This window comes from Mirounga angustirostris, unplaced genomic scaffold, assembly GCF_029215605.1.
Source record: "Mirounga angustirostris isolate CCGP_5_RB_7025 unplaced genomic scaffold, mMirAng1.0.hap1 SCAF_10, whole genome shotgun sequence".
NCBI classification, from domain to species: domain Eukaryota; kingdom Metazoa; phylum Chordata; class Mammalia; order Carnivora; family Phocidae; genus Mirounga; species Mirounga angustirostris.
This window is the reverse complement of record NW_026991718.1, coordinates 108,407,366-108,431,842: the sequence shown is the minus strand read 5'-3', so window position 1 is coordinate 108,431,842 and position 24,477 is coordinate 108,407,366. Positions and strand designations below refer to the sequence as shown.

Sequence of the window (24,477 nt, the reverse complement as noted above, 5' to 3'; positions counted from 1 at the left end):
CTTTCCTTCTTGCTCATGATTATAATCTGTGTTGGGTACAGCCCAGTAACTGTTTGTTGAGTGAATGTTGGGGCTCGGACTTGGCCTTCCGGGGATGCCATGCCTGACCCAGGACTAGCTTCCTTTCCGCGGGGAGACTAGCCCAGTGTTTGGTGGGAGTTATGTGCCGGGCAGGCAGGGGGCGCAATAGGACCGGGCTCCAAGGGACTGTTTGTTGCTTTCTGTTGATAAGGTGTGGGTTGGAGTTCTTGTCAAAATATGCCTGTGAAATGTATGTTTGTTCCTCGGCATACTGGGGCCTCCCTCCCCACCACACGTCCGGCCCTAACACGGCTATCTTGCTTAAACAAGTCTGGGTTCCACAGTAAAAGGGGCACTTTGTGTGGACCCGAGCAGGGCCAGGGCGGGTCTCCTGGGAGCTCAGATTTCAGGGCTCCTTCTGTTCCCTCTCCCCCACAAACACTGGCCAGGGCACAGTTCCAGACTCTCCCTCCTGGGAGAGGGTGAAGCAGATACACTTGGGCAGCAGTTGCAGGGAAAGGGTTTGCGCATTTGGTTCTGGGAAGAAGGAAATGTGTGCAGACCTGGGTTCCCCCGTGGTTGGTCTGCTTGGCCACATAGCGCCCTTGGTGGGGGCGGTTCCTTTCCCACTGGGCACCAAACATTTTGCTTTGTTTTCAGCAAGGGCCCAGCAAGAGAGCCTCCAGGGCTCCCTCCCTCTCCCTCACAGACCCGGGGGGTCTTAGAGGGCCATCTGGAAGCAAGGAGGCTGGCTGCCCCGGGGCAACTTGTCAGCCTGAACACTGGCCCTGTTGGTGCAGCCTGAGTGTGGCACCCAGTGCCACGTTGATTCACCAAGCAAGAGGAGCCGTGAGCTCAGTGTATCTGGGAACACTTGGAAGGTGGGGACTTTTGAGTTGGGGTTCTTTGGTCTGAAATGGAGGTGGGATGAGGGAGTGTGTTTTCAGTCTCCTGGGGTCTCTCTGGCAGGTCTATAACTTGACCCAGGAGTTCTTCCGGCATGGTAAACCAGTCAATGCTGAGAGTCAGAACAGTGTGGGGGTGTTCACCCGGGAGGAGGTGCGCAACCGCATCAGGGATGACCCTGAGGACCCGGAGGCCACCAAGCGCCTGAAGCTCGCCATGATCCAGCAGTACCTGAAGGTATCCTTGTCCACTCAGAGCAGGTGCTGGTGGGAGGAAGACCGATTCTGGGGAGTCTGGGTCCAAGCAGGATGGCACTACTTTGAGGTCCTGTTACGACCCCTGCCTGGCCCTGGTGGTCACCTAGCTCCTCTCTGGCTCTTCCCACAGGTGGAGAGCTGTGAGAGTAGCTCCCACAGCATGGACGAGGTGTCCCTGAGCGCCTTCGGGGAGTGGACCGAGATCCCCGGGGCCCACCACATCATCCCTTCGGGCTTCATGCGGGTTGTGGAGCTACTGGCCGAGGGCATCCCCACCCATGTCATCCAGCTGGGGAAACCCGTCCGTTGTGTGCACTGGGACCAGGCCTCGGCCCGCCCCCGGGGCCCTGAGATTGAGCCCCGCGGCGAAGGTGACCACAACCATGACGCCGGGGAGGGCGGCCAGGGGGGAGAGGAGCCCCGGGGGGATGGGCGGGATGAGGACAAGCAGTGGCCGGTGCTGGTGGAGTGTGAGGACTGCGAGGTGATCCCGGCGGACCACGTGATCGTGACCGTGTCGCTGGGAGTGCTCAAGAGGCAGTACACCAGCTTCTTCCGGCCAGGCCTGCCCGCCGAGAAGGTGGCTGCCATCCACCGCCTGGGCATCGGCACCACCGACAAGATCTTTCTGGAATTTGAGGAGCCCTTCTGGGGCCCCGAGTGCAACAGCCTACAGTTTGTGTGGGAGGACGAGGCGGAGAGCCGTACCCTCACCTACCCGCCCGAGCTCTGGTACCGCAAGATCTGCGGCTTCGACGTCCTCTACCCGCCCGAGCGCTACGGCCACGTGCTGAGCGGCTGGATCTGCGGGGAGGAGGCCCTCGTCATGGAGAAGTGCGACGACGAGGCGGTGGCCGAGATCTGCACGGAGATGCTGCGGCAGTTCACAGGTGTGTCCCCGCGCCTCCGGCCTCCGCCTGTGCCCCCCCGCCCGCTGCCCCCCCCGCCTCTCCTGCACCAGCAGTAGCTCTCCGCAGCCCCTGATCCTGCCGGCCGAGGGGCGCGCCCACTGGGAGAGCTGCCGCCCGGCGCCCGGGCTCCCAGATTGCGGGCTCCTCCCCGCAGCCCCCCTCTGGAACTTGAAACACTCAGAACCTTGGGCGCTGTGTTTCTTCTGAGGGCTGATGGTAAAAAAACTCAGGTATCACCCCCAAACCTCAGATTGCCCATTTCCTACTCATACTGTCCTGTTAGGAGATGGATTAGCGTTTCACTCTCTGATTCTTTTAGTTGAACCTTTTTTTTTCATCCGCTACCCCAGAAGAGCCTCACGAGAACCCCTGAAGTGGGAAGGGGAACCTTGATGATCTGGAGTATTTTTTCATACGGGAAAATTAGGGCCCCGGAGGGATGAGCTGTTTTGCCGGGGGTGTCCACAAGGAGGCGCTGCGGGGGTAAATAGCTGGAGCACCGAGCATCCACCCTTCCCGCTGCGTCTTCCGTGCCTGCCCGCAGGGGCCTGGCCTTCTTGCAGCCCCGGCTGTGGACTGGCAGTAGCCTGCTCAGGGCTGTCTTCTGTGTCTAGCCATTTCTTATCTTCCTTCCCCTTGGCTCTCCCAACTCCCCAACAGGGAACCCCAACATTCCAAAACCTCGGCGAATCCTGCGCTCGGCCTGGGGCAGCAACCCCTACTTCCGAGGCTCCTATTCGTACACGCAGGTGGGCTCTAGTGGGGCAGACGTGGAGAAGCTGGCCAAGCCCCTGCCGTACACCGAGAGCTCCAAGATGGCGGTGAGCGTGGTGCAGACTGAGGAGGGCCGGGGGGCCGGGGGCAGGTGTTTTGGGTGCGGGCTTGGTTGGCGGGCAGGGGGCGGGCGGTGCTCACCGAGGGGTGCGAAGCGGAGACGGATGGAGTAGCTCCTGTGATGAAGGAGAAAACAAGGACATGTGCGCTTAACATCTGGAAGAAAAATTAGGGTCAAAATTGACATGTTAAACGCTTTATTGAGCTGGTAGAAGCTGAGCCATTTCATGCTCTGCTGTCCGATATGGTAGCCATTGGCCACATTTCGTTGAAATGAATTAATTAAAATTGAAATCAGTGTGTTAAATACCTAGTTCCTTGGTCGCACTGGCCACGTTTCCCAAGTCTGATAGGCACGTGTGCCTAGTGTTGCTGTGTGGGGTTCTGTAGCAGATAAAGCATTTCTCTCACCGTGGAAAGTTCTCTTGGACGGCACTGATTCCACAGAAGTAAGTTTCCCCAACATGGTTTATTTACTTCTTTTGCCTACTATGTTTCAGAAAATAAAATTGAGAATACTGACCCTCCCCCAAATTATATCAACTCTATAATAAATCATAGAGAAAAAGAATAAATCTGAGAGAAATAATTGTATATATTTCTGGTCTTACAAAGTGGATTTCGAGTTCCCCCCAGCAAGCGCACACATACAATAAATGTTCAAACCCGAACAGAATGATATTTAGAACAATTCTTTGGTATAAGTGGTGAAGATTTCCAGCGTGTGTTGTGCGTGGCCTGGCTGTGCTCAGCGGGAGAGAGGAAGAGGCCCTCGCTGCTGCCACAGTCGCCCTCCTAAAAACCAAACCTTCTCTTGTCACCGGCATCAGTTAGGACTAGTGCCTACAGCACAAAGCGAAACAACATGAAAATAACTGGGGCTTAAAAACCACACAGAGTTTCCTTCTATCAGACAAGGGGAAATCCAGAGGTAGGTATCAGGACCCAACGTCACTGGCACCTGGCTCCATCTTCCAGGCCACTTTGTGGTTCTAGAGGGCCGCGAGGCTGTGACAGGCAGAGGAGGCAAAAGAGGGGAACACCCCCCGCCCCAAGACTTGCCTCTAAGCAACAGTGCCCTTGGAGCTGATTGGCCAGAACTAAGTCACATGCCTATAGCAGCTGCAGAAAAGGTTGGGAGGCATCGTTTTTTTTTTTTTTTCATTCTGGATGGCCATGAACCCGGTTAAAAATCAGGGCTCTGTGACGGAGGAGAAACAGGAGCATGGATGTGGGAGGAGGCAGCTTGCCTTCTGCCACAATATGCCTCCCCCCGCCCTCCTCCAGCCCAACTACCTCTTCAGGCTGCTCCCTTGTTGGTGGGTTAAAGCTTCCCTATGCCAAGTGCGTGGTCTGTGGACCAGCAGCGTCAGCATCGTGGGGGAGCGCCTTAGAAATGCAGGCTCTCAGCACCCCCTAGACCTGCTGAATGAGAAACAACATACTACAGGGTCCCCAGTTGGTGCCTTTGTACGTTCAGGTTGAGATACAGTGGGATTAAGTCCTAACTCAAGCTTGGGATGCAAGCATTTGTTCTTTGCCTGGACCCCACGTAGACAGCTTGCTTTCTTGAGGGTGAGCCCTGGCTGTACCAAAATATTTCACTGTCCCTTGCTCTGATGCATTTTTGCCCCCATTTTTTCCTTCTTCCTGAAACGTCCTTTGCCTGTTTGTTTACCTCGCACCTTCTGAGAAGGAGCCCAAAGATCCTGTCCTCTGGGAAGCTTTGTGTGATCCCCCTTACAGTGGGCCTCTTTTCTGGGCTCTCGGCACCTTGCCCAAACACCCATCATGTCACAAGTGACGCCGTTTAGTAACTGGGTTTCGTGTCTGGCTTCCCCACCAGCAAGGAAACTCCTCAAAGCAGCGGCCCGGTCACCTTTTATCTTCCAAGTGCTCAGAACAGTCCCTGGACCCTAATAGGGGCTCCATAAAGGTTTGTTAAATTACCGCCTAACTTTATTGAGTGCTTATGTTCTTCCAGGTTCTAAGTGCTTTAGATACATTATTTCAATTAATCCTTACAGCCACCCTCAGAAGCAGGTGGTACAAACCCATTTGGCAGGTGACAAAATCAAGGCTTAGGAGGTTAAACCACTAGCCCTGAGTTCACTGTAAGAGATACAATGAGCCTCTGAGACTGCAGAACCAACCAGGACTCCTAACAGCATCTGAGCAGAAAGAACTGAGGCCTGGATGTCTGGGGAAGAAGCAGGGGAAGGTGGCCAGGAGGGACGGGCAACTCCTCATCCCGCGGAAGCAGCAGTACCTGCTGTCTGACTTGTAGTGTGGATGGGGGGGGGTTTCTGGGGGCAGACAGGTAGCCTCCCAGTCTTTCTCGCTCCTCCACCCTCACTTCCCCGTCCCCTGGCCCAGCCCATGCAGGTGCTGTTCTCGGGTGAGGCCACTCACCGCAAGTACTACTCCACCACCCATGGTGCTCTGCTCTCTGGCCAGCGCGAGGCTGCCCGTCTCATCGAGATGTACCGGGACCTCTTCCAGCAGGGGACCTGAGGGCCCTCTTCACTGCCGAGCGTGTTCCTTACAGAGCCACTAACTTGTGACTACCAGCCCTGCCCCTCGCTGCTGTGTGCTCCTCATTTTCTAATCCTCTGTAGACTGGATTTGTATCTTTGGTAGAGGTAGCCACCCGGCCTGGCTTCAGATCTGGTCCTGTAGCTTTTCCTTTTCTCCATGCCGGGTGGTGACCAGGGTGGGGCCCGTTGATTTACCTCTGTGCTCTGACCCCCCCTCCCCTCCTGCCTTGTTATTGTAAGTGCCTTCAATACTTTGCATTTTGGGATAATAAAAGAGGCTTGCCCTTCCCATGCTCCTCAGCTTCTCTCTATTCTTCCGTTTACCTCAGCCTCTTTATGTGTATGTGTGTCTCTAGTTTTTTTTTTTTTTTTTTTTTAGCTCATTTTTTGAGTGAGGGGATGGTGGGAGGGCTGTGACCTGGCTGTGTCCCCAGAGGTAAGGTATCTGCCCTTACCGGAAGGAGTAACCCCTCACCTCAGTCTGTTTGTGGTTGTTTGCCTTCCTGCCGGCGAGACCCCTCAGGGATCAGGGCTCCTCACTACTCAGCTCAGCTCCTCCGGGATGGGCCTGTGGCTGCCCACTGGCCCTTTGCTGGACCTCTCAGAGCCCTACGGGGTGGCATGGCCACATGGAGTGAAGGTGAGTTCCACGGGAGGGGACATCTGTTGTGGCTTCATGTCAAGCTCAGATGTACTAATTATTAGTGAGTGTCACCTGGCCATGGGGCCCTAGGTCTGGCCTTTGGGGTGGTGGCTGCTGTTGACTTCTGGGCAGGCGGACAGTCTGGCCATTCTGGGGGGATGTTCTTAAGTGTTGCCCACCTGCTGTATTCCAAGGGCCTATCACTTGTTGGGGGCGTTAGTCTTTTCTGCTTTTTTTTGCTGAGTGAAAGCACTCCCCTCCCCCACTTGCACACACGCACCCACATACACTCACTCCCACACGATACACCACCCCGCACCCTTACACCAACATATAACCATATGGACACACACACACATAGAACCTTAAAGAACATTCAGTCATGTTCTTACTCCAGATTGGTAATGATAGAGTTCGAACTGCCTAGAATTAAGGGATTTGGGAGGTGGAGGAAGTTGTGAACATCCTGGTGGGCCCCCCGGTCGGACTGTGTGAACTCAGGCTGGGCCCCCTTCTCAGAAGCGCAGGGCCCGGCTCCTGCTATGCCTACGTGCTCTCCCCTGTTGCCTGTGGTTATGATGGAGCTGTCCTCCGCGGGCCTGCCTGCATCCACTTACACACACGCCCCTGCACACCCACCCACCACGTGCACGCTGCGCACGGGCATCCTTGCTCTGCCAAGGTGGGGCCGCCTGGTGCTTGGTCAGGGACTCACATCACCTGACACATAACTTAAAAAATTGTGAGTATATAAACATTTTTTGAGAAGAGGTTCTATTGATGTGGTGCAAGCTCAAAGGTCATGAAAGGGCGCATGGGGCCATCTCCTCCCACACCTGTCCCCAGTAGCATGGCTGCTCCCCCCAGCCCATGTTCTTAGTGCCTTGGGCATCCATTTCCACTATGTCAATATAAATATGGGCCCTTCTTGCTCCTTTTTACACAAAAGTGACAAAGTATTCATCCCATCCCGCATTTCGCTTGTTTTAGTTAACGTAACGTATCTTGGAGATCTTTCATAATGGCGCTTATGCAGACAATGTAAATTTGGACTTTACTGTGGCCGGGGGGGTTGGGGGTGTCTCCTTCCTGGCCCACAGTTACTTTGCAGGAAGCACCGTCTGTTGACTTCACCTTGGGAGGCACTGACCCAGTGCGCTGAACCCTCCCCGTGTCCTAGATTTTCCCCACTGACTAAGGTGGGGTGGATAGAAGTGGCCTGAAACATAAGTATGGGGGAAGAAAGTAATAAGCAGATGCTCAGGATCACTGGCAGAGGAATTTTAAAGGGCTCTGTGAGGGTGAAAGGGCCATAAATGTTTATTCTGTGATTGCATGTTGGGCAGCTTCAGGTGTGGGCAAGGGGGAGGGAGGGAATATTCACTTAGAGCCAGCCACCTGCCAGGCACAGCGTCAGTTGTGAAGGCTGGGCGCTCGGGTCTCTTAATTTGATATGGATGCCAACTCAGGCTGGGGGGGGCGATTTATCCCCATGGGGAGACAAATCCTGTAAGAGTTATGTAATGGCCCCCAAGGTCACTGAGGTCTGACTGCACATTGCAGGCTCTTTCTATTTATTGCACTGAAAAGAAGAGGCTGGTGCTGGGGGGGAAAAAGAAATCTGAGGCCATTGCTGGAGAAAGTGGAAATGGCTGCACCACCCTGGGAAACTGTGTGGCAGATTCTACTAAAGCTAGCATGGGCCCCCCAGCATTTCATTTCCACTCCTGGCTATACACCCAAGGGAAATGAATGCATAAGCCCACCAAACATATGTACCAGAACGTTCATGGCAACATAGTTCGCGATGGCTAAAAACTAGAGACAGCTCAGGTGTCCATCAGCAGTAGAACCAACTGTGGTACATCCATACAATGGAATACTGTGCACCAATAGAAAAAAACAAGCTGATATTTGCAACATCAGTTCATCTCAAAAATATTGGGTTGAGTGAAAGAAGCCAGACACAAGGCTATATACTGTATGATTTTTTAAAAAAAGATTTTATTTATTTATTTGACAGAGAGAGAGATGCAGCGAGAGCAGGAACACAAGCAGGGGGAGTGGGAGAGGGAGAAGCAGGCTTCCCGCGGAGCAGGGAGCCCGATGCGGGGCTCGATCCCAGGACCCTGGGATCATGACCTGAGCCAAAGGCAGGTGCTTAACGACTGAGCCACCCAGGTGCCCCTGTATGATTTTTTTTTAATATGAGGTTCAAGAACCTACAAAACTATAGTGTTAGATATGAGGGGAGGGGTAGTGCTTGGGAAGAAGTATGGGGGTGCTTTCTGGGTTACAGAAATGTTCTGTATCTTGACCTGCACGGTGGTTGAATGGGTATAGACATTCGTAAAAATGCATTGGGTTATACACTGAAGATTTATGCACTTTTCTGTGTATATGATATAACTCAATTTAAGAAGTTGAAAAAACAGTCTGAGGACACCCATCCCAAAATATACGGTTGTGTTGACCCAGTGAATTTCCTCCTTGCAGCAGAGATGAAGCATCTTGAGAGCAGATAAAGGGAGGAAGGACCTACTTATGTCCCCCTGGCTGCCTGATGATAAGCTCTGGCCTGCGTTAACTAGTATGTCACCTTTACTGGACCCCTCGCCTATGTCCCCCCATCTGGGCATCAGCAGCCATGTGAGGGAGGCGGGGACTGTTTCACAGCAGAGGAGATCGAGGGTCCCAGAACAGTGTGGGACTGTTCAGGGCCACGCAGCTTGGAGACCATGCCATCTGAAAGGGAGAGAGCAGCCCTGGGAGGAAGGTGGGGACAGGTGCGGGAGGGGTGGCCCTGGAGAGCTGGCCACAGCCTTCCAGGGTGCCACCTCCACATCAAACAATCACATAACGTGGGGAGCATTTATGGTTTGCAGGTCCACAAACAGATGTGAAGCAGATAGAAACAAGGGCCATTCAGAAGCAAGACAGACTAGATGTGCCAGGAACAGAGGATGAGTTCCTTGTTGTGACTAGGGCTCTGAGGCAGCCTTGGCATTGAGGGACACTCAGAGGACTCTACCAGGGGTGCCAAACGTGGCATGCACAGGCCACCACCCACGTCAACGCCTGCTAAACAGTTCCTATCCCCCATAGAAAGTCACTTGAGAGGAAATTTCTCCTCTGGCACGGGATTCTAGGAGGATGGTTGTATTGGTGTCTTGTGCTGTGGGCATCGGTGGATCCATGAGCAAGGTATTCAGTTGTGGTCTGGTGGAAGCCTCAGAAATGTTCCTTCCCAGGGTACTTGGCAAGTACTGTGTCTTCCCACCTTTGCCGGTATGGGACAGGTTAGCAGTTAGCTCCTACTTCATGGGAGCCTTGTGGAATGTCTGCACCGCCCACAAACCAATGTAGGAGAGAAGCATTTCTGGTTTGAGCCACCCTGCATTTACTTGGGCCTGTTGAGATGAGCACAAGGGTAACCCCAAGGTGCAGAGCGAGGTGGGCTGCTGGCTCAGTTCTAGAAAACCGCCTATTTAATGAATGGTCTGCCAAACATAATGGTAGAGTTACATGCTTTCTCATAATGTTGAGGCTACTCCTGATTGGTGTAGGGTAATCAAATCTCAACAGATGGGAGGAATTGTGGCCCTACTAAGGTGGCATCCAGGACATCTAAGCACATGGTAGGCATGTAATAGAAGAAGGGAAGGGGCTGGTCACAAGCCCTGCTTTATACTGTTTAACAGGAGATGTGGATACAAGAGCTGGTCTCGCCTCTCATGAATCTGGAAGTGGCTGTTGAATACTGATTTTGCAGGCACTGATTTTTCAAAACCTGGCTCTCTGTTAGAGGATGCAAAATGCCAGCATATTTTATTACAGTGAGCTCAACTACAGTGAATAGTTGAGCAATTTTGAGACCCCCCCCCCGCCCGGGTTTCCCCTGTCAGCTCTCCCCCTTCATCCTCTGAAGCCCCTGTCTCCTCACTGTCAACAGACAACAATGTCTCCTGTTTCACAGTTTCTGTAGAAGCCACTGGAGGCAACTTCCTTGCCAAATCTACAAATAGCTAGTCTTCACACCCATCCTGATTGGGACTGCCCCCGTCCCTCCCCCAAAGGAAGTATGTGACTCTCCACTTGTGCATCTCATGCCCCATACTCAGGGACCTTCCCTCATCCTTTCCTCTCCCCCTTCTCTCTACTCCATCCTTCCCATCCACATTTCAAGATGCCCTTGTCTTTCCCATTGCCCCGTCCTCTTTCTACCACTTTCCCTTGCCTTCCTTTCAGCCAAGTTTCACGCTAGCATTTTCTACACTTGCTCTCTCTGCATTCTCACTGTCCTTACCCTAGCGGTTGTTTGGCGGGGGGGGGGGGGGGGATCCTTAAGTTGCAGAGAGAGAGACACAGGAAGGGCTAGGCTCGCTCCCCTTCTCACCAAAGCTAGGAGAGGTGGGGAGGATCCGGGGCTGACTCCAGGGTGTCTGGAAGCAGGGGCAAACTCATGGTCTGAAGCAGTCCTCTGGCGCCATCTGCTGGCCATATGGGACTACAGCCTCCTTGCTGCAGGGAGAACGTGTGTGCTGGATTCTCTGTGGGCTTTTCTGAATTCAACAAGAACATCCAACAAATCACAGGTATCTTTAATTTACATTGAATAAGTGAATAAAATAAGATTGTAACTTCTTCTATAGTATCACTTATTTTTCATTCTTAACAGTAAAAAGAGACCTTGTTGGCCCCAAGATAAAATTTTCTTTCTTTCCTCCCCCCTCCCTCCCTCCACATTTCATTCTTTCCCCCCTCTCTCCCTCTCCCCACTCTTTCCCTTTCTCTATCAGACTTTTAGTGCTTTCCTTTTGTTATTTTTTAAATTATTATTTATTTATTTGACAGAGAGAGAGAGAGAGAGAGAGAGAGCACAAGCAGGGGAAGTGGGAGAGGGAGAAGCAGGGTCCCTGCTGAGCAGGGAGCCTGATGCGGGGCTCGATCCCAGGACCCTAAGATCATGACCTGAGCCGAAGGCAGACGCTTAAGGACTGAGCCACCCAGGTGCCCCTAGTGCTTTCTTTTTTGTATGCCAGCCTTAAAAAAGATTTAATTATTCTTTAATAAATACATTCACTAAATAAATAGATTAAAAATTGAACTTATTTGTTTCCCAAACAAGCAAAAGTTGGACTGTATGATTTATTTATTTTATTATTTTTTTTTATTTAAAGATTTTTATTTATTTATTCATGAGAGACAGAGAGAGAGAGAGGCAGAGGGAGAAGCAGGCTCCCAAGGAGCAGAGAGCCCGATGCGGGACTCGATCCCAGGACCCTGGGATCATGACCTGAGCCGAAGGCAGACGCTCAACCATCTGAGCCACCCAGGCGCCCGGACTGTATGATTTAAATCCTTTTAAATTTGTTGAGTTTGTTTAATGGTCCAGGATATGGTCTGTCTATGGGGCTTGCGAAAGATGTGTATTCTGCTATATGCTATTGGGTGGAATGTTCTATAGATGTTGATTTGATCCTGTTGGTGGATGGTATTATTGGTTTCTTCTATATCCTTGCAGATTTTCTGTCTATTTCCAGCAATTGTTGAGAGAATAGTGTTGAAGTATCTAACTATGATTATGTATTTATCCTTTCGGTTCTATCAGTTTTTTTCGTGGTGTCAGTAGATTGTTTTAGAACAGTTTTAGACTTAAGAAAATGTAAATATATAGAGTCCCCTGCCTCCAGCCATTTTCCCTATTATTAACATCTTACATTAATACCATATGTTTGTTACAACTGATGAACCAGTGATGGTGGGTTATCGTTCAAAAAAGTCTATAGTTGACTCAGATTTCTTTAGTTTTTACCTAATGTCCTTTTTCTGTTCCAGAACGCCACCCAGGATACTACGTTACATTTAGTTGTCATGTTTCCTTAGGTTCCTCTTGGTTGCGACATTTTCTCTGACTCTTCTTGTTTTTGACAATGTTATCAGTCTTGAGTGCAGTCAGGTATATTGTAGGATGCCCCTCTACTGGAATTTGTCTGATGTTTTTCTCATGACTAGACTGGGGTTATAGATTTGGGGGAGGAAAACCACAGAAGTCAAGTGCCATTCCATCTCATCATATCAAGGGCACACACCACCAACAGGATTTATGACTGTTGATATGGACCTTGCTCACTTGACAGAGGTGGTGTTGGTCGGGCTTCTGCACTGTAAAGTTATTCTTTCCCCCTTTCCATGTCCCAGTCTTTGGAAGGAAGTCACTATGGGCAGCCACAGATAAGAGTTATTTATGCTCCCCTCCTTTAGAGTACCTACCTTAATCTGTTAGAATTCTTCTGCATAGGAGAATTCTTTCCCCTCTCCCCCAGCCCTTTATTAATTTATTCAGTCATTTCTATGTATCAGAATGGACTCATGGATATTTACTTTACACTTTGGATTATCCAATACTACTTAGTTTTGTTATTAAATTTTTCCAGCTTTGACCATTGGGAACTCTTTCAGTTGGCTCCTATGTCCCTTTGACATTTGTGTGTGTTTGTGTGTGTGTTTCTTTTTTTGAACAGTTCTTTACTTTTTTTTTAAAAGATTTTATTCATTTATTTGAGAGAGAGAGAATGAGAGACAGCATCACAGGGAGGAGGGTCAGAGGGAGAAGCAGACTCCCCGCCGAGCAGGGAGCCCGATGCGGGACTTGATCCCGGGACTCCAGGATCATGACCTGAGCCGAAGGCAGTCGCTTAACCAACTGAGCCACCCAGGCGCCCCAACAGTTCTTTACTTTTTGGCACTACAAGATGTTCCAGGCTCAGCTTGTCTATGTCCTGCCCCAGTCATAGAAGCAGCCATTTCTTTTTTTTTTTTTACTTTTATTTATTTATTTATTTAATTTATTTATTTAAATTTTATTTTATTATGTTATGTTAGTCACCATACATTACATCATTAGTTTTTGATGTAGTGTTCCATGATTCATTGTTTGCGTATAACACCCAGTGCTCCATGCAGTACGTGCCCTCTTTAATACCCACCACCAGGCTAACCCATCCCCCACTCCACTCCCCTCTAAACCCCTCAGTTTGTTTCTCAGAGTCCATCGTCTCTCATGGTTCGTCTCCCCCTCCGATTTCCTCCCCTTCATTTTTTCCCTTCCTACTATCTTCTTCTTCTTCTTTTTTAACATATAATGTATTATTTGTTTCAGGGGTACAGGTCTGTGATTCATCAGTCTTACACAATTCACAGCACTCACCATAGCACATACCCTCCCCAATGTCCATCACCCAGCCACCCCATCCCTCCCACTCCCCTCCTCCACTCCAGCAACGCTCAGTTTGTTTCCTGAGATTAAGAATTCCTCATATCAGTGAGATCATATGATACTTGTCTTTCTCTGATTGACTTATTTTGTCCAGCATAATACCCTCTAGTTCCATCCACGTCATTGCAAATGGCAAGATTTTTTTTTTGATGGCTGCATAATATTCCATTGTATATATATACACCACATCTTCTTTATCCATTCATCTGTTGATGGACGTCTGGGCTCTTTCCACAGTTTGACTATTGTGGACATTGAGAAGCAGCCATTGCTTGATGCAACCCTAGCTCCTTGTGATAGGGGATGGTGTTAGAAACCAAGGTTTGGGTATTAGGTGTGCTTGTTGCTATGGGGGTGACGCTGCTTCTAGGCTCTCTCAGCTGACAGAGCTATGTGTATACTAACCATGTCTATATACATATCTATGGATATTTTAATATGTAACTATCTGTATCTATATTAAGTGAGAATTCTTAGGGATGTCTTCCTCACCACATGGTTCATTCTAGCTGCCTCCCATCCCCTTCATTCCTGAAGGGTATTTTCACTGGATGTAAGATTCTGATGGGCAGCTCTTTTCTTTCAGCACTTAAATGCTGTGCTTTTCTTCTGGCTTCCATGATTCTGATGAGTAATCTGCTGTTTTTAGAATTGTGTTTCCCTAGAAGAAGGTGTCATTTCTCTCTTGGTTCTCTCAAGAGTTTCTCTCAAGCTGCCAAAGCTTTCAGACTCAGCATCCAGGTAATCCCCTTTAATGAAGTTTTCTGGTGATGTTACTGTCTTATCTATAACTCCCTACCCCATCTGGTCAATTTCTGTCTTCCGAATTCCCAAAGCACTGCAGTTTTCTTCTTTACTGTACTTCTTCACTGTACTTGTCTTGTTTGCTAATAATGTGACCATGTGTCTTAGGTGGTTCACAGAGATTGCACCTTTGTATCCCCATAGCACCCAAGTATTTAATAAGGGTGCAAAAAAAGTTTGTTATGTGGATGAAGGTAATAATAGAACTGGTGTAAAATTCTCAGGTTTTTAAAAAGTAATTTTTAATGACATAACTAGACGTGAAAATATTCTCCTAAAAATAAAGGAACTTTACAGACAAAGCTAGAGTTTCCTGTGATCATTTCCTTAATTCTGATCCCCCCCCTTAAGGATTTGGTGTTTGTCCTACCAAAATATAAAAATCTATTTCTACATCCATAATAGTGTGAATGTAAATTATATTGTGTTTTGTATGTTTGTGTATTTTTAGATAGATGGAATTGCCCTGTACATATTCTCTTTCAATTTGCTTTTTGTTCACACAACAAAAGGAGAACGCTCTTTTTAAATTATGTATCTCATGTATTCCTTTTAGCTGATAGATAGCATTTCATTGTATGACCATACTTCATTTAAGTATCCACTTTACCAAGGATGGACATTTTGTTGTTTCTAGTTATTCGTTATTATAAACAATGCTGCAATAACCATAGGGAATGCCCCTGTATGCACATGTGTAAAGGTCTCTGGATCATGGGGCATAGTATTTTCAGTTTTGGAAGACACTGCCAAATTATCCTGAAAAGAGGTTCACCAAATTTATACTCCCACATATGGGGTATGAGAACACTTGTATTTATGCCATTTTGCCATCACTCAGTGTAATGAAAAATTCGTGTTTTTTTTTTTTTTTTTGTCATCAGGTAGGTAAAACCAGGTGTCTTATTTTTGTTTTAATTGCATTTCCCAACTAGTGATATTTTTTCTTATGATCATTAGACATTTGGGTTTTTTTTTTCCCCCCTGTGGGTTGTCTGTCCTATCCCTTAGCCCACATTTCTGGTATTGTCTTTTTCTTAGTGATTTGTAGGAGCTTAAAACAATATATTAAGGATAATAGTCTTTTTGTCCGTGATAAGAATTACAAATATTTTCTTCCAGTCAGCTGCATTGTTTATGGAGTCTTTTCACATATAAAAGCTTTACACTCAGAAATGAACAAACTTATCAACGTTTTCTTTTTTTGTTTTGTTTTGTTTTGTTTTTAGAGAGAGAGAGTGCAAGTAGGAAGGGGAAGGGCAGGGGGAGAAGAGAGACAGAATCTAAAACAGGCTCCATGCTCAGCACAGAGCCCAACTCGGGGCTTGATCCCATGACCACGAGATCATGACCTGAGCTGAAACCAAGAGTCGGACACATAACCGACTGAGCCACCCAGGCATCCCATCAGTTTTGTGCTTTTTATAACCTATTTAAGAATATGCATTTCTATCCCAAGTCATAAAGCTAGTATTCTATGTTTTTTAAATAATTCTTAAACTTCTTTTTTATATCTTTAGATCTTCAGTGGACTTGTCGTATGAGGCAGGGATGTGGGTTTACACTTATTTCTCATTGTCGGCTGGTCATCCCAATATTACTTGCTGCATGACCCACCCTTTCCCCACTGATTTGAAATGTCATCAAATGATTATTGCCGGGGAATAAGAGGGCTATTTGTTTTTGAATATTGGTTTATACTTGGCTACATTGCAAACTCTTTTATTCATTTCAATTATTTGTCAGTTATTTTTCTTGGGTTTTCCGGGTAGAAGATCATATTACTTGCAAAGTTAGATAGCCTTGTTTCTTTACCGTCAATGTACCTGTTGTTTCTTTTTCTCTTTTCTTATTGTATTAGTATAGCTACTGGCACAGTGTTGAGTAAAGCAGTGACGGGAGGATCATAGCCTTGTTTCTGACTTTAATGGGAATGCTTCTGAAGTTTCTAATAAGTACGCTATTTGTTTTTGGTTTCTGGTGGATACCTTTGATCAGGTTAAAGAAATTCCCTTCTATATCTAGTTCATAACTGTTTTATTATGAATGAATATTGAATTTTATCAAATGCTTTTTCTGGATCTATTGGAGATTATCATAGGGTTTTTCTCCTTTTATCTGTTAATATATTAATTACATTAATATTTCTAATATTTTCCTTGTATCTTGGGGACAGTCTTTTTTTAAAAGATTTTATTAATTTATTTGACAGAGAGAGACACAGCAAGAGAAGGAACACAAGCAGGGGAACTGGAAGAGGGAGAAGCAGGCTTCCCGCCAAGCAGGGAGCCCAATGTGGGACTCGATCCCAGGACCCTGGGATCATGACCTGAGCCGAAGGCAGATGCTTAACGACTGAGCCACCCAGGCGCCCCTCTTGGGGACAGTCTTTACCTTGTTGTATTAGTCAGCTTAAGCTAAATTCTGCTCTGGTATCAAACAATCCCCAAATCTTAGTGAATTACAACAGAAGTTTATTTATTGCTCATGTCATGTGAGCACTAAGGATTGATTTCATGTCTTCTTAATTCTAGGACCCACGTTGATGGAGCATCTCATGGTAGATGGAAAAGAGAGATACTGGAACATCTTAACATTTCTACTCAGGAGTGGCATATGTTACTTCGATTCACATTTCATTGGCCAAAGCCAATCAGTGGCTAAGTTTGATGTCGGTGAATAGGCATAGAATCCTCCTGCAGAAAAGTGCCCAGCAAGTTGGGCAGCAGATGTTGTCATAATTATAATACAATCTATCACACTGGTCATGACATAGTATTGCTTTAATATGTTGCTGGATTTCATGCACAAATATTTGTTTAGGCTTTTGTATCTATGTTCACAAGTGACCTAAGATTTTTTTTGTCTTGGGCTTTCCAGGGCTTTTTTTCTTCCCCTCTTGGGCTTTTAAAATAATTTGGGTAGCTTTGCATCTTTTTACTATATACATTGGAAAAGTATGAATAGAATGTTAATTATCTGTTTTCTGGAGTTTTAAAGAACTTACTTGCAAAACTGGTTGGACTTGGTTTTTTGGAAGTAGAACTTTGCAGTCAAAGTTTTAATTTCTTTTATGGTTAACTTTCTTTTATGGTTAATTTCTTTTATGGTTAACTTTCTGTGAACGTTTTCTACTTTTTGGGGGTTGATGCAATATTGGCGATTTATATTTTCTTAGAAAATTGGCCTTTTCGTGATGGTTTAAACATTTACTGCTTAAAAATTGTTCACAGTGTTCTCTGTGACTTTAGTCGTACGCCCCTTTTGCTTCAGATTTGTTCTTTTTCATTGTGTTTACGTTGACTGGGCTTTTTAAAAAGGTACTGTTTTAAGAGAAACATTCATTCATGCTTGGAAATATCTGCCTCTTGCCTTTATGCCTGAATGATACCCTGTTTAGCTTCAAAAACCACAGTCTCTCTTTATCACTCTTTCTGTTCTTCAAAGCACATGTACAACAGGGCATCATTTGCTTCTCACAAAAAATGTGAGCTGGGCCCCAGTGACAGACCAGGAAACCTAGTGCTAGGGATGGTGGGGTCCTTGTTCTAGGCCAGAGGAGTGGGTGTTCCAGTCTGGACCAGTGTTTGTTCTAGCTCAGGGCAAGAACTAGATTGGTGTTGCTACTTGTGGTAGATGATGACAGTGACCTTGGGTTCTTCCCTTCTCCCCATGACCCCAGGCTTTGCCATGTGACCTTGCCCTCCTGCCCCAGAAGAGGTTACTATGGGCTGAATTGGGTCCCCCACAAATTCATATGTTCATGTCCTAACCCAGCTACTTGTGATGGATTGGAAGATTAATCAGCAAATATCCAATCACTCTCCTTTCCCTCTGGGAGCAGTTTAGTTTCCTGCCCCAGTCACGTTAGGCTTGGCCCTCTGGCTTGTTTCACCCAATGGAATGTGAACAAACATGATGTGATATGAGCAGAAGTTTTAAATATGCTTGTACAGCTGGGCTTTGCTTCTCATGTACTTGCCATTTGTCATGAGAAGAACGCGCCCCCGATAGCTGATGTTTCCAGGAGGCTCTGGAGGAAAGGGGAACAGATCCGAACCCATGGAAGCCTGGAACAAACTTAGGACCTGCAGACAGACACATAAGCAAGAAAAACAAAACGCTTGCTCTTGTAACCTGTGCATTTAGGGGTGGCTTTTTTGCAATATTATCGTGGCAATAGCTGACTGATCCGCCTCTCTTTGGGGAGTTGCTCAGTCCAAGAGGGTTATTTCTAGGCACTGGTGACAGGATGAGCAATGGGCCCATAGATGAGGAAGCCACCCAGGGTATAAGGGTGGCTCAATCCTGCCAATGGGCCTGGCAGGAATGGGCTAAGGGATTCAGTTCCCTGGAGGATGCATTCCATGGCTTGACTCTGGCTCAGAGAGCTGGAGACAGAAGCCACTGGGCATTCTTTTAGTTCTGTTTTATCAGTCTGAGGAAAGGTCTTCTACCCCCCAACTACCCAGTTCTCAGCTCATGAGGAAGAACTTCGTTCTAAAAATTCAGAGCTGCTGGCTACTCTTCTATCAAACGGAACATCTGAGAACCTCTACCGTCCTATTCTGCTCTCAGGTCCCTTCTGAGCCCAGACCCATAAGCCTGGACAGTCCAGTGGGCATGAAGTCTTTGCTGAAGTTAGAAAGTTCCTGCAGGGAATCAGGAGGATGGGGGCATCATTACTGTGTCCTCAGCTACTCAGAAAGCAGTCCTTGGGCAGTGGAGCAGGGACTGGAAGTTAGATAGTTGGGTGGGCTCTTCTTGGGGTTATGGCTGGGGAGTGGGGAGATATGCAGTGAAGAGGGTAGAGCTTTTCCTTACCAACTCCCAGCCGGTGGTGCCTTTGTTGTGGAGGGCAAAGCTCGGGCAAGGGCCCCTGAGTCTCTTTTCCTCAGCTGAACTTCCTCAGCTCTGGAGTCCCCACTGTTTCCAAATGGTTGGCTGATACCCTTACTTTTCAGACCTGTTTTGAATTTCTATCCTCTTTTTAGGTCTTTGTTGATGTTTTAAGGGGAAGGGGTCTTATAAAGGGCTTGACAGGATGGCATCTTAAGTCGGAAGTCTCTGTCCTTGATTTAAAAAAGGCTTTCCTACACCAACCGTGTGTATGAATTTCAGTAGTAAAGTCAGGAGAAAATTTGTATGTGGACAACCACAGAATTTGTAGTATGGAGATAGTGCTGGGGTTGGAAATGCGGATTTGGGACATGGGCATTCCTATGGATGGCGACATGGAAAGAAAGGAAACCCGAGAATAGATCTTTAGGACATACCTGTATGTAGGGGGAGACAAAAGAGGCACAGGAAAAAGAAAAACATTCCTGAGTTGTTAGGGGCTCCTAACAAGGCAGGCAGGTCTAGATGGTAGCTTGAGAATGCTGAGTGTGGGGATTGGCATGTGGAAATGCCATCTGCAAAATCTTCTAGACTCTACCTCTTTTCATCATTCATTTCCATCCCTGTGGCCAGTGGCCCAAACACCACCATCTCTTGCCTGGACCATTGCAGTCATCTCTCTCTCTAACTGGCCTCCTGCTTCTGCTCTGGTCCCTCTTTCTCTTTATTAGCCCAACACAACAGCCGGAGTGATCTGTTCCCCCCAAGTCCGTTCCTGTCTCTTCTTTGTTCAAGCCTGCCGAAGGCCCCATCTGACTCACCTTGCCCCACCTGGAAAGCCAGGGTCCTGCTGTGATTTACACAACCCTGTGTACTTCGGCCCTCATCACCTCCTGCAGCTGGCCCCTTCAGCGCCTGCTCCCCTCTTTTGCCTGATAGGCTCTGCCTACTCGGTCCTCCTCGCTAATCTTCAAACACACCAGGCCTCCTCCTAAGTTGGGACTTTTGCACCTGCTCCTCCCTCTGCCTGGAATGCTCTTTCCCAGAGATCAGCACGGCTCACTCCTTTACCCTCTTCAGGCCTTTCTCCTACATCACCTTCTCTCTGAGGACCTCTCTGGGTACTTAATCTCAAAGTGCAATCTCCCCCCTCCCCAACACTTCTATTGCCTTTCCCTGTTATATTTCTTTTGCTTGTCACCATCTACTGTACATTTTGTTTATGTCGTTTAGTACCCATCACTCCTGTCTCTTCTGAAATGAGGACTCTGTGGAGGCAGAGATTTTTTTCTTTTGTCCACTGATGCCTCCCCATCTCCTGGGCACGTAAGTAGATGCTCAGTAAATATTATCAAATGCATGCACTGTTCAACGACCATCATGTGGCCATTTGTTATTGGCTAGTGGGGACTAGCTGGTTGAAAGGCATCAGAGGGCACCTGGGCCCCCACCTGTGCAGTTCACATCTGGGGTTGGAGGAACACCAGCTGCCAAATCTGCAAGAGGACCAGGCATTTGACGCTTGTTGGCTTGCCCTAGCTGTTCCCCGAGAGCTGAGACATAAAAGCTGTCAAGACTGGTTTCTGAGGGTTCCAGTCTGAAATGGGTCCATGATGGATGAAACCGGAGACAGGCAAAGTGAACTTAAAGGCACAGAGAGGGACAGAAGGCTGGGACTGAAGCCTGAGTCATTTGGATGGGTGGGCGTATCATGGGAACAGAGGCAGGATGCGCAAAGAGGGGAAGATGCGGACTAGGGATGGAGCCCTATGCCTGGTGCACTCAATCAACAACTCTTCCTATTAATGTCTCTGCTCAGCCTCTGAACTCACTAAGGGACTTTCAGACGGTTTGGCTTCCCATCAAGTTCGTTTGTCATCATGAAGATATTGGCTTGTGTATATAGTTAGGCTCCACTTCCCATTAAAAATTAGTACATTGGTCTTGGGCTTGTGCACTTCACATCCTAGTGAGTTAGGCTGTCTGTGTCAGCTTATATGAGACTGGTAACTGTGGAATCCTGACCAGACCCATTTTCTAGACTTGTAATATCAAGGACCGCACCTTGGCTGGGGGCGAGTTCATGGAGCAAATAATACCTCCTTGAGCCTTTTGAGACATAGCCAGTGCCAATATTTCCTGGATTCTCTTTCAAAATCCTATACATCTGGTCAGTCTGGGAAGATGTCCTCAGGGCTGAGGGCTTCCAGAAAAAGCCCTTTGCATCAGGTTCCTAGTTAGAGGGGGGACTCTGTTTCTGAGAACTGCCTGCTCCGTAGCCATTCCTTCCTTCTTCCTACTGCCACATCCCGATTGTGTTCAGGATAGCAGTGTGCCCAATGAGAGGCAGTGATCCTCGTTGCCCTAAAGCAAGGGTTGACAAACTTTTCCTGTAAAGGGCAAGATAGTAAAATTTAGGCTTTGTGAGCCAAGAGGAAACCTCCGTATAATTCTCCCACTGTGACACAATCTTTTGACTTCCTCCCCCCCCATCCTGCCCCAACCATTTAAAAATGTAAAACTCATTCTTAGTTTGTGGGTTGCACAAAATCAGGTGGTGGGCTGACCGCAGACCTCGGCCCCCAAGCACCCAACCTTTGAGGTTAGCAGTCTCCCTTGCAGGTCACGGGATAAAAGCAGACCTTTCTCCTTCACCACCCCCCTCTGTTTTGAATAAGAATGGATTATGGAAACATTGATCATGATTAGGCAACAAACAGGATACAAGTCAACACACCAGAGATTAGAATGCAAAGACCTGCAAAGGACAATGCTAGCAGCCTCCCACCTTGTAACTTGTCAAGTGAGAAAAATACTGCCCCACGTTTAAGCAGCTGTCAATCAGCGTCCTTATTACTTGCAGTTGCATTCTTAACCTTTCCAGCATGCTGGAGATGCCCATGGCTGTCTGCCTCTGCCTGATCTGGGAGCATCACTCCAACCGTGGACATTGGTCCCCGGACAGCTGTGTTTTGTACCACGTGATCTGACCCACCTCCATCTGCCATGTGGCTTGGCTCAAGAGATCAGTGGGACCAATCTGGGTCACTCATAGGAGTGGGAATGGGGACCCCTTCTTCGGATTTGGCAGGATGGAAAGAGGTAGACACACACGGTATGGTGGAGTTGAGTGAATGGTGAGGCCCTGGAGGGCCGGTCCACAGACCTCACAGGGGAGGGCCCTGCAACTAACTGCCTCCGATGCATCCCTCCCTTCCGCTCGGGAGCTCAGGCTGTCGAGGCCCCAGCTCCTGGATTTCTTCTTGATTCTAAATGCATCCTGCCATTCCTGCTTAGTTCTTCCCCAGACCAGAGCAGTTTGAGAATGTAGGCTGGGGTCCTGTTCAGCATGCCTTTTGTTTCCTTGCTCCTGCCAGGGTGTGGCTGGGGAAAGGAAGAAACCCAGCTCCGAATGGTGGGAGAGTCCGGGGCAGCCCCCCTGCCCGAAGGCCCCACCTCCAGCACCACCTGGGTCTGCAGGGCTCCCCAGAGATCTGTTCTGAGCAGAGCCTGTGGACCTGTTTAGCCCTGACAAGCATCTGGTTTTGTGCTTCGCTGGAGCCACAAGAAGTAGAAGGAAAAAAAAAAAAAGGAAATTCTTTCCAAGTGGCCGGTGAACATGTAACTCCCCGGGGGTGCAACAGGATGGAAATAGAAACAGGGTCAGGAGGGCACTGAGGAGTCGGGGCTCTGACAGGTCACTGAAAGGAGGGCGACTGAGGTCCCAAACCTTTTGCCAGGACCTGTCAGCGCCTGGAGCAGGAGGGATTAAGGGCTTGGGGTGGGGCTCCAGGTGGAGGGTTGGGTGGGCTGCAAGACCCATAGAGCAGGTGTTCTGTAGAATTCTCAGGCACAGCTTGCTCTCTGGCTGGGGGAGGACCAGGCTCCAGCCTTGTGAGGGCTGGTGGAACCAGTGGGGGTGCGGGTCTTGCAAAGACAGTGATGTTGAGCATTAGGTGGGCAGTGGGGCAGTGTCCCAGGGAAGGGTCAGTGGGCCAACTCCATCAATCCAGGATTTAATGAACACTCACACGCAGCCCTGAGCAGCTCTGGGGACAGGGAGCCCTCTCCCCGTACATAGGTATGGATTCTATCAGTGGGCTCTAGGCCAGGATGATCTTGGTATGAGCCACCAGTGAGGCCGAGGGACACTTGGGGTTTAGTTTTGAGCAGGGGATCTAGGAAGATCTTGGGAAGATGAAGGAGGGGGGAAGGTGGGTAGTCTCAGGGCTTCCGGGAGCTTATGGCCCCAGCACCAGTGGCCTCGTCATGCCCACATGGAGTTGAGGAGATGGCCTTGCGGGAAGCTAGTGGGCTTGTATTTGGGGTGCTTGGGAACCACCAAAGGGGAGGGTGAACACACATCTGGAGTTACGGACAAACCCTTGGGAGCCATTTATGTACAAGTGGTCATTGAGATGATTTGGAGTGGATGGGATCATGTGGAGAGTTGAGAAAAGGGAGAGGAAAACCTTGGGGGACATATAAGGGCAGAGAGAGGCGCCCGCCTGCACAGGAGGCAGAGAGAGAGAGAGTAGTCAGGGGACCAGAAGAGATCCCAGGGGCGTGGCTTGGGCAGGGAGAGGAACACTGCAGCCACCAGCGTGGACTGTGGCAGAGACAAAGGAGATTGAGGAAATGGGACGTCCCAGGTGACTTGCAAAAGCAGCTCTGGGGGCTGGGGACAGAGGTCCCTGAAAGAGTGTGGGAAGCAAGGTAAGATGGGTGGCAAGAGCCCAGCTCAAGAGGAGGGCGGGCAGACTGGACTGGGGCCTGGAGCGGGCAGCAGGAAGGAAGCTTTCTACAGTGGTGAGGGGCAAAGGGCTCAGGCAAATGCCAGTGTTCTTGGAGGCTCGTTCTGTCCCTGTCCCATCTCACAGGGCCATCCCCTTCCCACTCACAAACTCCCTCAAGGCCTCACCCCATTCCTTGAAGATCGTGTAAAGGAACACTTATTCCCATTTTGATGCGTGCTGAGAGAGTCTTCCCACTCTCCTGGTCACCCTGCCATGTCATAGGCCTTCGTGGAGATAAGGGCTTCATTTTCTGTATGTACCTCAGAGATAATATCTCTGATCAGATGTGTGGACTGGGGTGCCTGAGGACTCAGGAAATGATGCAGTGAATGCACTTCTTCCAGATGTCCCAAAATCACTTGCAAGAGGCTCCCTCCTCTAGAAGGGCTCTTGCTAGTCCCTCCATCCCTCTGGGCCATTCTACGACACTTTGGCACGTCCTGACACCAGGTCAGCAACTCAGTGCTTTATTGATGATTAGAACTGGGTCCCTGGAGGGTCCCTGTGGCACAGCCTCTCTGGGGGCTCTGTAGCTCTCCCTGATCTCCTGAAGGCTTGGTATGGGGGTACAGGAAGAGACAGCTGTGTGCAGAGGGCCCTGTGCCCGGGAGATGGGGGCTGAGGCTTGAACAGCAGATACATCTTGCAGA

The 24,477-nt window shown here is 48.7% G+C and overlaps 1 protein-coding gene across 6 annotated transcripts in view; it reads left to right on the top strand.

Annotated features, from left to right (window-relative positions):
- SMOX (spermine oxidase) overlaps positions 1-18,032 on the top strand; it is a 50,001-nt gene extending 31,969 nt beyond the window's left edge. For 2 of the 6 annotated variants that reach the window (XM_045885439.3, XM_064572857.1), the window contains exons 4-8: positions 991-1,164; positions 1,315-2,074; positions 2,756-2,916; positions 4,776-4,865; positions 5,306-5,759. In XM_045885439.3, the coding sequence (XP_045741395.1) occupies positions 991-1,164; positions 1,315-2,074; positions 2,756-2,916; positions 4,776-4,865; positions 5,306-5,443 (1,323 nt within the window). In that variant the 3' untranslated portion in view covers positions 5,444-5,759. Of the gene's footprint in view, positions 1-968; positions 1,165-1,314; positions 2,075-2,755; positions 2,917-4,775; positions 4,866-5,305; positions 5,760-16,726 lie in introns of those variants that run through there. The other 4 variants (XM_045885440.3, XM_064572859.1, XM_064572861.1 and 1 more) reach the window with 3 other exon arrangements.
- Positions 18,033-24,477: the final 6,445 nt, after the last annotated feature.